The sequence below is a fragment of the Sceloporus undulatus genome, chromosome 4, assembly GCF_019175285.1.
Source record: "Sceloporus undulatus isolate JIND9_A2432 ecotype Alabama chromosome 4, SceUnd_v1.1, whole genome shotgun sequence".
Taxonomy (NCBI): Eukaryota; Metazoa; Chordata; class Lepidosauria; order Squamata; family Phrynosomatidae; genus Sceloporus; species Sceloporus undulatus.
Window position 1 is genome coordinate 131,718,153 of NC_056525.1, and position 12,727 is coordinate 131,730,879.

The window sequence follows — 12,727 nt, forward strand, 5'->3', positions numbered from 1 at the left end:
AGGACATCACGGCCGCGCCGCCTCTAGATGGGGCGGCGCGGACATGACGTCCTTGCTCCGCGCCAGGGCGCTTAGTGCACCCTGAACACCAGGCAGGAACGAGCTCCGTTTCGGAGCTCCTTCCTGGTTTAGTCCGCTGGGCACAGCCTTCAGACGGCTGCGCCCAGCGGACTAAAAGAGAAAGGGGCCAAGCGGCCCCTTTCTCTTCTCCCCACCCCTGGGGGGTGTCCTTGGGGCTTGAAGCCCCAGGGACACCCCTTTTCAGGCTGCAGGGAAGCGGAGTTTTGCTGCTTCCCTGCAGCCCGAAAAGTGGCAGATCAGAGCCTCAGCGGCTGCTGGTGTAGCCACTGAAGCCCCGATACTCCGGGGAAAGGGGCGGGTCCAGACCGCCCCAAATGGGCGGTCTATAACCTGCCAAATACTTGAATTTGGGTCTATAAATGATTCAGTCTGTAATACGACCACAATAGGAAAAAGATAGTAATGGTGGAAGGTGGGAATACATTTTAACAATTCAGATTAGGCTTTCCTCATACCTATTAGCAATTTCTGCTTTCTTCATTGTAATATCAGACATCATCTCACTTACTGTTGGTAGCGTAGCATCTCCTTTAAAAAGAGGACACAGTGAAGAGACAATGTTTTAGAGTACTAGAATCAAGCCAGATGAAAAATGAAGAGAAACAACACTTTCAAATGTCTTAAGGCTATCATTAATCCTCATTCAGCAAAAGCTCCCTTATCACAGCTAGGTTGGGGGAAGCATTAACTGAAATTAAGCTGTCTCATGCAAGCTATTATTTCTAGGCATCTGTAGGAAAAGAGGAATTAAAATAAATACTTTGGTTCAGTAGATACTCTGGTTTATCACATACTATTCCATCTCCAACAAGCACAACTGATCAGCAAATCAAAAACTTCCTTGTGTAGTGCAAGGAAAGAAATACCTGCCATATCTAGAAAATACCTGCCATACCTGGAACTATCAGTTTATAATCATGGCTTATGATGTTTACTGTTGGAAACATACTATTAATACATCACTAATAGCACCCAGGCCAGAAGTAAAATAAAGGCTCTCACCCTTAAACACACGTGTTGCCCAACGAGCTTGCAATTCAGCAATGGGCATGATGGCACCCAATGGTTGGGCAAGACCAATGATAGCCAATGTAGGTTTTTCCAAATGAGGAGGGAAGACGTATTTATATAGGGTGATATCATTCTCAATGACTTTCACACAGTTCCCAAGGAAGGGAAAAGAGAAAGAGTATCCAGTTGCAAAGACAACAAAATCTATATTTTCTTCCTTAGAGCCATCTTCAAAAAATGGCTGCGGTTTCAGTAAATTCAGTGACATTTGGTTTTATGAGCACTCTTCCTGAAATGATGGAGTTTGGCAGCTCATCATTCATAGTTGGATGCTGACTGAAAAACCTGAAAAATGTAAAAATATAAAATAACAATTCAGTGGAACTAGCAGGAGAATTTGCTTCTTGGCCTTAATTATTCACTTTATAATGTGACTGTGGACCAGTACACATGGGTGGGAAGCGGCGTGCTCCCAAACCCTAGCACATAACCGCAGCTCCATGTTTACGCAGCGCCATCCACATGGCACATGTGTCAATGACATCGTGTGTGCACTGCATCCAAATGTGACAGTGCACATGTGACATCACCGCGACACCCCAGGCGCTAATGGCGCCTTGGCAGCATCACCTGAAGGAGCTGCATTTCACAGCTCCTTTTTGGGGCAGACCATTGTCGTGGCTGTGCGGGTGCATACTCGAATGGCATTGTTAAGAGCTATTCCTGGTGTAATACAAAAAGTGTGTTGCAATAGCATGGTCTTGAGTAGAGAATTAACTAAATAAACACATTAATTTTACAAAAGCTTTGGCTATGGTAGAGGTGAAAACTACTAAATTTTTGTTTTTAATCTACAAAGGTGTCACATAGATTACAGGAGTTTCCTTAGAATGCTGTCACCGAATAGGGATAGGAATTAAGTGACCGTCCAGATGATGATGAACAGCAAATTACTCCTATCACCCTTGCCAGTAGTAACAATGGCGAGGAATGCTGTAAGTTGTAAGTTAACAACATCTGGAAGGTTGCATGATTCCCACCCATGCTACAGGGGCAGTTATGAGTGAAAACCTCTACTTTCATTTTTTTTTCTTGGACACCAGTGTTGAACTGGGAGTGTTATAGAAAGGCCCAAGACCAGCCTAGACCATCTTCCAAGCATTTAGCTACCTGGTGCATACTAAAACATATAACTGATTGCTAATGGGGACAATGGGGGGTGTTGTAGGGAATAATAGGTAGAAGAAAAGCAGAAGACAGAGAAGTAATTAAAGCATCTGCACCTGCTTCAAATAGCCTTCCTCCCAAATCAGCCTTCATGGAGGGGAGGGCCATTACGGCCCAATAGACAGTGTGTGATTTTGTAGAAAGCTACATGTATTGTTATTATAGTATATATTATACACTATTATAATTTAAATACATAATAGAATATAAAACTACATGTAGCATATAATATCTTGAAAACTAGAGCCTCCTAAGAATATAAACAAAATAATAATAATAATAATAATAATAATAATAATAATAATAATAATAATAAATATACATATAAACAGGGGTTTGCCTGTCTTTCTGTCCCAGACAGCCCTAGGTTCCATAGGTCCCATATGTCTGAAGGCATATGATTCTGCCATCTATGGCAGCTGAGCAGGTTTGAGACTGCTCAGAATTTTGATAGGAGTTTGGGGAAGGGATGTAGAGTAATAGTTGGTAAAATCTTGATTTCGGAATGAATCTTTATGCAACATGTGAAAATAAGAAAATTTGAAACTATGATGTATTTGAATCTTTGTGTTATGAGTAGAAAAATTCAATAAAAAGTATATTAAAAAAAAAAGATTTTTGATAGGAGACCGGCTGGGAGCATATGTATGCCATTCTGTGGTAGAAGAAATACTAGGCTGTACAGAATAAATAATGAAAATAAAGCAATACTGTATAGCATATTGCAATGGTGTCCACTCTGAGCGCTGGGCGTTTGAGACAAAGGACAGGAAACAAAAATCTAACCAATTGATAGAATACCTGTGATTTGGTTTCAAGCCATAATGAGAATGGTTGAATCTGGCATTCAGTTTCTTCTCCACCCAATTATTTTGCATGGAGATGCTAAAAATTTGTTTCAGTAAGGTATTATATCGAGAAGAAAGCACCACGTCTGCAGGGTAGCCATCATCACCAACACGATTGATAATCCATGCCCCTCGCCGAGTGCTGAGGAAGACCTGGGCATAATATAGAAAGGGTTGTTTCAGATAATAAATCTACTCAAAATTTGTTGTCCACCACCTGCCTTCCACTACTCTGTTTAATTCATAGGAGCTTATCACACAGAAGGGATTTCTCTTAATTTTGAATGAAAAGAAAGTGGGGCCAGAATGCATTCACGTGAATTCGCTAGGACAGGTTTGATGTAGAATTCCCTCCTCTGGGGTGAAGGAGGGGGATTGGGAGTAACTATTTGGGCGGAACAGGAAAAAAAGGGGGGAGAGTTGAAATCCCGCTGCTGCAAAATAACTGCCTCAGTGCTGGTGGCTGGGTTTTATAAATATTATAAGAACAAATACTGTACTACTGTAGGAAGAAATACTCAAATACTGTAAGAGACACACTGCCTCCAATTCTAGAAGCACTACAAATGACTGAACACAGACTCAAGAAGCATTGCCCACAATTTCAGATGCACCATGGACTGAACACAGAAAGAGGCTGGGAGGCTCAAATAGCACTCACTTTGGACCGCTATGGAGACTTGCTTTGGATTGCTCACACAGGCGCACATGCTGCTTGCCAAGTGAACTGAGAGGGAAGAAAGGTGCCAAGCCTCCACAGCTGGCTTAGTGCCTTTTCCCCCTCTCAGCCTCCTTTGCAAGCAGCATGTGCAAGCAGTCCAAAACAAGCCTGCAGAGGAAGAACTGACACAAGCCTGTTCTTTCCATGCCAATTAGACAAATTTCATCAATTAAGAGAGTGGTCCATTCTTTCCATAAACTCACTTGAGACTGTGTGCATGCATGTGGGCAAGCAGTCCCAAGTAAGCTTTGTAGGCAACTTCAAGGAAGCATTCATGCAGGGGATCAATCCACTACCACTGCCGAATAACCCACCGAGGATTGAATGCTATATTCCCTGCCTTGACCCATACTAAATAACAGATAAGATCTTAGATGACTATGAGGCACCTCTTGAAGAGTCCTGGTTCCCTATTCCCCCAGCCAAGAAGAGGTTTTCATTTGCCAGATAACACCCATGTTTTTGGAGGCCAATTTCTATAAAAATGGCATACATCATAGGATGTCTGCAAGCAACCTGTAGATGCTCAAAAGGATAAGTGTAGAACTAGAGAGCTATGAAAATCAGCATAAAATTTTAAAATAGTGATGTAACCATGTATTATTGAACCCTCTGCATCACAGACTATGGTTTCATTATAGCCCTCATCTCATCTGTTATGTTATTACAATGACTGTTGTCCTGTAATATCAGGTTAGGTTTTTTTTAGAGGAAGTATTCACAATTACAGCAGATGTTGAAGGTAACTGTAATTTTGGTTATTTCTAGAATATATTTTACACCAAAATGACCTCAAGATCCCAGGACCCTTATTAACATGTCAGTATGATAATGTGATAGCAGCTTTTCTTTCTGACTTGAGCCAAGCAGATACAGTCCTTGGGGATTGACTGATTGATTGTTGTTTGTTTAACAGTCACTCTCTCACCAAGCACTGTCTCCAGAGTGAAGGCTGAAACACTGAAACCTTGTATTGATTGCTGCTTCCCTCTTGCCGCTGGCATACACATTGAAGGAACCTCCAAGTTTTACACTCAACCGATAGGTCATGTCAGAATCAATAATTTTGGCCAAAAAACTTGCCCTCAACTTATACATGAGGTTGATTTATAGTCAAGCTTTCTGAAAGATCAGAGGTTTGTTACTTAAGACCATGTTTATGCTGCCTGCAATTTTGACAGGGAACTCACAACGATAAGTGTACCTTTTTTTGGATACCTCTAAAAATAGAAAAGGTCACCTTGCAGAAAAAGGTCTGTACTTATTCATGTGAAACTTAACAACTTTGCTTCTCTCAGAAGATGGACCTATACCTGTATGTTTCTTCCAATTCTGCCAGGAAATTTGAAATGTTATGAATAACCTCATATATTTTTTAAAAAACGAAACCACAAGGGCCATCCAGTTCAACCCCCTGCAGGCCATTGAGTCTCTGTTTAGAGACCTCCAAAGAAGGAGACTCCACCACTCTCTGAGGAAGTGTGTTCCACTGTCAAACAGCCCTTACTGTCAGGAGGTTCCTCTTAATATTAGGTGGAATATCTTTTCCTGTAGCTTCTTCCATCCATGGTTCCAGGTCCTATTCTCTGAAGCAGCAGAAAACAAGCTTGCTCCATCCTCACTATGGCATCCCTTCAAATATTTAAACAGAGCCATCATATAAGCTATCTCTTCTTCAGGCTAAACAAACCCACCTCCCCAAGTAGTTCTCCATAGGACATGGTTTTCAGACCCCTCGCCACCTTGGTCACCCACCTCTGCACATGCTCCAGCTTGTCCACATCTCCCCTAAATTGTGGTGTCCAAAACTGGATGCAGCACTCCAGGTGAGGCCTGACCAAAGCAGAATTGAGTGGCGCTATTACTTCCCTCAATCTAGACACTGCACTTCCATTGATGCAGCCTAAAATTGCACTAGCCTCTTTAGCTTCCACATCACATTGTTGACTCATGTTTGACTTGTGGTCATGTGGTCAGCACATTTCCATATTTGAAGAAAACCATTCCTAGTTTTTGGGGATGGGCCTCCTAGGGTGTTTTCTTGTATCTGTTTGGAATTTCACTATCCTAAATGGTACAGTGTAATCAATTAACATGAGAGGTGGGCAGGTGTAAGGTTTTAAAAACTGTCACAGAGTTTGATTTTTTGGCGTTTGAAACCTGGCTTTGCAACTCAAACTAGAGGTGTATACCCAGCCAAGGGAGAACACTGGCTCTGGAATACAGAACTGAATTAATCTGTTTTTTGTTTAACATTTGGTGCAGCAGATTTAACTATAAGACCACTGATTAAAAACTTACGAATGCAACTCAAATGGCCCTGACTAGAAAACATGCAGAGGTAGCCATGTTGGTCATTTCACTGTTTGGTGGTTTTTTTTGATTGATCCTGACTAGAAAACCACAATTACGCCCTCTATTAAAATGGATGCTAAAATGGTCTTTGGCTCACTTTAGTTGTGCCCCCTCACAGCCCAGCAATGTGTTTTAGGCACCTGGGGGTCCTTTGGAACAGTGCTGTTGGTGGGAGGGGATGCAGAAGAAAGAGAGCTCTCTGCTCAGGATTTTTCCAGGTTCAAAGGCATTCACTGAATCAGTGTTTGGCACTTCTTTCGACAATTGGAGGGAAATGTACAAAACGGTGATGAGGCTTTCAAAGTGGTCTTACTCTTTAAAAACAGTTACTGACTGCTTGGCCAGTTTCCTTTTGGTTTTCCTCCCACCACCATTCTGTCCCAAAGATCCTGATACTTATGGTGTTGTCAGACCAAGAAAAGTTGTCATAGTATTGAACCAAACCTGTTTTGCTTTGCGGCTTATCTCCACAGCTAGATCCCCACCAGAGTTCCCGATGCCAATCACAATTACTCTTTTTCCTGTAAATTCATCAGGACTTTTGTAATCATGACTGTGAAAATAGCCACCTTTGAACTTTGTGATCCCTGTAAGGAAATCAGGAAATTGTTTAATTTAATGTCATAAGGATCTGTACGGTAGAGCAGGTCGATCATTCAAAGCTTTCCACATATACAGTAGTGGAATACAAATTGCACATTGGATTGTTCTCAGCAAAACATTTATACTCTTACCCTGTGCCCAACTCATACTATTATTATTTGTGTTAATGAAGTGTTCCTTTTTGATACAAAATTCATTTCTGTTTGAAGAATATTCCATTTTTCTTTGCTTTTAAATATTATATTTCACTTACTTCAGCTCTTTCTATACTAGTGTAACCCCTATGAGCTATTTGTTTGGCCCAGTGTATGGGAAAGGCCTAAGGAAGGGGCTGGTTTAGGGAGAGCAGCTGCAATGGCCAAGGCTAAGGATTAGGCCCTTTTCACCTTCAGTGGTATTTCAGCTATGTGTTTAGGAGGGAATCAAAGGGTACATTCTTTGCCACATAATTTTTACATGGCATTTGTTTCTATTTTGCATTTATTTAGAGCTTTAAGGCTGCACTCAAATGTTGCAGTAATACTGAGCAGCCCGTGTAGAAGGGTCCTGCTATACTGGCACTTCGTTGGATGCACTAAAGTTTTGGGACAGGGCATATACATCAAATTTAACATACAATTTGTTGTAATGTTGCTAAAATGTAAGCCGCTCTGATAGCCTTTTGGCTGAAGAGCGGAGTATAAGTACTATAAATAATAATAACTGGCGGGTTACAGACCGCCCGTTTGGGGCAGCCTGCACCCGCCCCTTTCTCCGCTGTATCGGGGCCTCAGCTGCCAGACTGGCAACCTCCGAGTCCCCAATCCGCTACTTTGCAGGCCGCTTCCCTCCGGCCTGGAAAGGGATGTCCTTGGGGCTTGAAGCCCCAAGGACACCCGGTGACGGTGGGGAGGAGGAGAAAGGGGCCGCTTGGCTCCTTTCTCTTCTGCGTCGCTGGGCGCAGCCATGTAAAGGCTGCGCCCAGTGACGCAAACCCCAGAAGGAGCTCCATTTCGGAGCTCCTTCTTGCACCACAGAAAGGGCGCTCTATGCGCTCTAGGCGCCCTCGCGTGGCACAAAGACATCACGTCCGCGCCGCCTCATTTGGAGGCAGCGTGGTCGTGACGTTGTAATGGCGGTGGCTGTGTGGAACGGCCGCCACCCTTTTGTACGGACTGGGTCTGTACTAGGGTTAGGGGCGCCAGGAAGCGATACCCCTTTCTAACCCTAATACGGACCCAGTCCGTATTTTCAGGCCCATGTGTATCGGGTCTTAAATATCAATACTGAGATTTAAAGTGCTATTGTATTTGCAAAATTGAATTCCAGTGAGCTCAGTAGAAACTAGAAAGAAGTAAACTAAGGATCTGGTATAATTGCTTTTCTTATCAATACTGAGATTTAAAGTGCTATTGTATTTGCAAAACTGAATTCCAGACTTTGCAACTGGTTCACTGGTTGTTTCTGCCTGGATTCATCAATAAAGCTTTTTTGGTTCAAATGAGTTTTATTTTTTGAGCATAGGATTGACTCCAGATCTCACAGCCAGGTACTTCACAACTACTGACATATACAGTGGGGCCTTGTTATCCACGGGATTGCCACCCATAGATTTAAACATCTTCAGACAGTAAGCCCCTGTTATCCCCAGTGACGGCGCACGCACATGGCCGTGCCACCATTAGAAACAATGGAACTTCAGGTAAACCCCCATTGTTTGGAGACAATGGGGGCTTACCTGAAATCCCATTGTCCCTAATGGTGGTGTGGCCATGTGCATGCTCTGCTATTTGGGACAGCAAGACTTAAGGTCCTGCAGTTTTTGGCATCTGTGAGCAGGTCCAGAATAGATCTCCCACGGATACCAAGGTCCCGCTGTACTAGAATTCCAATCTTCCCCTATGTCTGCACTATAAAAAAGTATGGTGTGAGGTCATTCATTACTTACTTAATAAGTAAATTGGTAGTTAATTAAAGAATATTTGGGACTTGTTAGTAACCTTGATATGGTAGACTAAAGTTGCCTTTATTTTTCTGTTTAGTTTTATTCCTCTTCTGTTCATCACTAGACTACAGAGAGAAGATGGATGCCAGCACTAGACATGGAATACTCAAAACACCTGTGCATTTCTTTGTAACAACATGCATATTTGTTAGTTTGATCAACTAGGAAAAGAGCTAAAGCAGTGGTCCCCGAACTGTGATCCTTAAGGAATTTTGGACTTTAGCTTCCAGATTCCCAGATTATTGGCCAACATGGCTGAGGCTTCTGGGAGCTGAAGTCCAAAATTTCTTAAAAGGGAGACACCATGATCGCGAAGGTGGTTTTCCCAGAGTGAGACTCATCCATTGCACTCTGGGTGTGCTGACCCCTGCGATTTCCACAAATGCAGGAAACAGTAAACTGGACTCCATAATTTGTGGACCACTGACCTAGAGGATTTAGAAAAATGGGACTTCCACAGATGTGTGGTTCCTAGCCCACAGATTCTTAATAGTCCCAGACTACCAGTGCAGAATCATGTTCTGATTATTGTAGGGTCATTTAAGTTTCCTAAGGCTTCAGCCTTTGTAATGGAAACAAACATATTTAAATATAAAAAATGTCACAGCCAAGCCTGTTAGGGTCTAGCTTTAAATCAGCAGAGTAGCAGAGATGTGCTCTTGTCTAACTATACTTCCCTAAGAACTGAGACTGACTCCAAAAACAACAAACACAAGAAGCTTGAAGTTCAAACAAAAGTTTACTAGTGGTTTTAATTTATATACAGTTGCCCTTCTTTTTTCACAGACTTCAGATCTGTGACCCTCGCTTACTCATGAGGATAAAATGGAGGGGCTTCAATATCTGCACATTTCCGTTTCCGTAGGGGAGGGGTCTCAAATGGATCCACGTGAAAACGGAGGGTTAATTTTATACATAGATGCTATAGCCTAATCTAGCTAGTGAATAGTTCAGGTGAAGAAGAAATATCTATCTCACCATCGTTCCAAAGAAAGTTGAGAGAGGAAGAAGACTGAAAACATGCAGTTCAGTTGAAAAGCTTGGAAAGAGAATGCCTGTTAGTCCCAAAGGGAGAGTGACCTAAATCACATAATTTATTTGTGAGGGGGGGGAGTTTGCATGCAGGAAATCCCTATCTATCTAAGGAGTGGGAAAGAGAATGCAAAAATCTTCCAACACTTATTCAGCTAGGAAGCTCAACAGCTGGAATGGCAACACTTATTATCTGTCTAACCACAGGATTATGGGGAAGATGACTGAGATGTAACAGTGATAAAGCACTTTGAACACTAAAGAGGTTACAAAAGTGTTTAGTAGGAAACTGAATTAAGGCATATCTCATAAAGCATGAGGAAAGCTATCAAGGAATGGTTAATGGGTAAAAGACTCCACGGTCCATCTTTCTCTCTTGAGAATCCCTGTAATGGCAGTTAATGAAGCAGCCTCTGGCTGACTGGAACACCAAAAGCCTGAGATGTGGAAAGGCTTGGCAACTCCAAAAATGGAGAAGCCCATGTGGATTTCACGACTGTTCTGCCATCAGGCCATGATATTAATCACCAGCAGGACAGGGCCAATATATTTTGTTACCTGAACCACATAGGCATATGGTTCCCTTGCCAAGTCAAGATACAGAGTAGCCAAAGCTACCAAACTTATTTTGGCACGAGACCTTTCATCATCTTGTCAGTAAAAATATAACATCTTCTTCTGACACCCCAGATCTGCTGCCAAAGCTGGTCACCTCACTCTGCTGCATGGTAAGTTCACAGTTTTCTCTATGTTCCATTTTATATGACTTTGTAGAAAGGAGAAAGGAAAAGTCCAAGTTGAAAGCTTACCTGGGAAGGAGTCCAGTGGCAGATGTGCATTGGTATGGTGGCCAGTGCAAATGAGGACTGCATCAAAGAGAGACGATTCTTGCTTCCCATTAGTTTCTGTGACAACTTCCCACTGGCCAGTGCTAGAGAAGTCTGGGCACCTTGTTACACTGCACACAGCAGTCTGAGAACAAAAATGCAGCAAGAGAAGAAAACCAATGAGCAGAAGAACAAGGACTTGTTTCTGTAATCTTAGGTTTTATCTTCAAATTATATTAGACCTCTATAGCCCTAAACCAACCTATCTAGGCCTAAATCCAGTTGCTAGTCCCAGTTAGAGTAAATTCACTTAAACATTTTGATCCACATGAGTGTTGATTTACCATTCAGTGGGCCCATTCAGACTACCTTTTACCCTGGATCAGAAATCGATCCTTGCATGTGAAGTTCATAGGCTAGGTTAACCTCCACCGCGCGGAGGACATTCTTCACGGCTGCCCCAGCCCTTTGGAACACGCTGCCCATTGAGCTCCGCTCATCTATCACCCTGGCCCAATTCAGGAAGGATTTAAAAACCTTCCTGTTTCAACAGGCATTCCCCGATTAAATATCCTGTGGGCCTCCCTCCTCTTTCGTGGCCAAGAGGTGGGGCTATGGGGCTTTTTCTTTTGTTATTTTTGATGTATTGCTGTATTTGTAGGGTTTTAATCTTTTTGTATTGTAACATGGATTATGTGTGTTTTAACTGTTCTGTAAGCCGCCCTGATCGTTGGAAGGGCGGGGTATAAATAAAAATTTTATTATTATTATTTATTTATATTGGGCCCGATTCTGTCACAATCCATTTAGAGGCATGCACAAGCAAATGGGTCATCTAGATTCGGGGCAAAATCCGTCTTTTTTTTAAAAAACCAGATTCCGCGAAATATGAACTTGCCCCCGATCATGATCAGGTCAAGTTCAGGGGAGGGATTTAGGTCAGAGGGCGGGCAAAGGGCAGAGCATTCCCTCCCCTCATCAGAGAAGGAGGAGGAGGAGGAGGAGGACGGAGCCTCTGGATTGGAAAAAAAGGCAATGAGAGGAGGCAAAAAAGAGTAATCAGGGTGGGAGGAGACTCAAGGGTGACAGGAGGCAAAAAAGGGAAATTGGGGTGAGAGGAGACTCAAGGGTGACAGGAGGCAAAAAAGGGGAATCGGAGTGACAGTGGTTTTTGCTTCAGGGAGGGTCGGAAGGGAGGAGGAGGACTGCCAAGGGAAATTGGACTGTGGAGCCAAGCCGGAGGAGGGATGCTGGGAAATCAGGCTGAGGAAGGAGCCTCTTTCTCTTTTTATTTTTTATTTTTGACAGTCTATGCACATGATTTTTTGGGTGACATAGAAAATGTGTGTGCTTGCTTGTGCTACTTTCATTTCCTCTTGCTCCTGGATTATAATCATCATCATCATCATCATCATCATCATCATCATCATCATTTATGTTGTATGCGGATGCTACAGTCAGAATGTCTGCGCTGTATTTCCTTTTTATTCCCAATTGATTCCATGGGTCTACTTTAGTTGGAGCTGACAGGTCACTCTCTCTCAGCCTCAGTGGAAGGCAATGGCAAACCTCCTCTGAAGAGAATGTAAGCAGGAGGAAAAGGGACAGGTCAGGTCAGGTCAGAGACAGGGCATGAACGGAGCTCGCATCAGGCACCTTCCCCACTTTTTATTTTTTTAAATTATTTTTGACAAAAAATGTGTATGTTTTTTGCTTCAGGTAGATATATAGATAGATAGAACATGGCTAGCTGCTGGTTCACTTTCCCTTTCATTTCCCCGCTTCCAGCAAAGGGGAAATGCTGCAAAGAGTACTTTGCAAAAAAACTTTTATTCCTTTGCGAATGAAAGCTACAATTCAAATGTTACGATATTTCAATTTGGCAAATTGACAAATTGATACATGCTTTTGCTACTGTCTCTAAGGAATTCAGGGGTAGCCTAAAGAATGCATGGCATTGCATCCTTTTCTGGCATTCCGAGGTGAGGAATTTATTATTATTATTATTATTATTATTATTATTATTATTATTATTATT

At 42.5% G+C, this 12,727-nt stretch overlaps 1 protein-coding gene and 1 pseudogene across 1 annotated transcript in view; one reads left to right on the forward strand and one right to left on the reverse strand.

The window, feature by feature from the left end:
• Positions 1-475: 475 nt before the first annotated feature.
• FMO5 (flavin containing dimethylaniline monoxygenase 5) overlaps positions 476-12,727 on the reverse strand; it is a 74,901-nt gene continuing 62,649 nt past the window's right edge. Inside the window, 6 exon segments of the mRNA XM_042462622.1 lie at positions 476-609; positions 1,084-1,327; positions 1,329-1,437; positions 3,121-3,320; positions 6,688-6,830; positions 10,672-10,834. Coding sequence (XP_042318556.1) covers positions 515-609; positions 1,084-1,327; positions 1,329-1,437; positions 3,121-3,320; positions 6,688-6,830; positions 10,672-10,834 — 954 coding nt within the window. The 3' untranslated portion in view covers positions 476-514.
• Positions 9,111-9,252, forward strand: LOC121930178 (annotated as a pseudogene).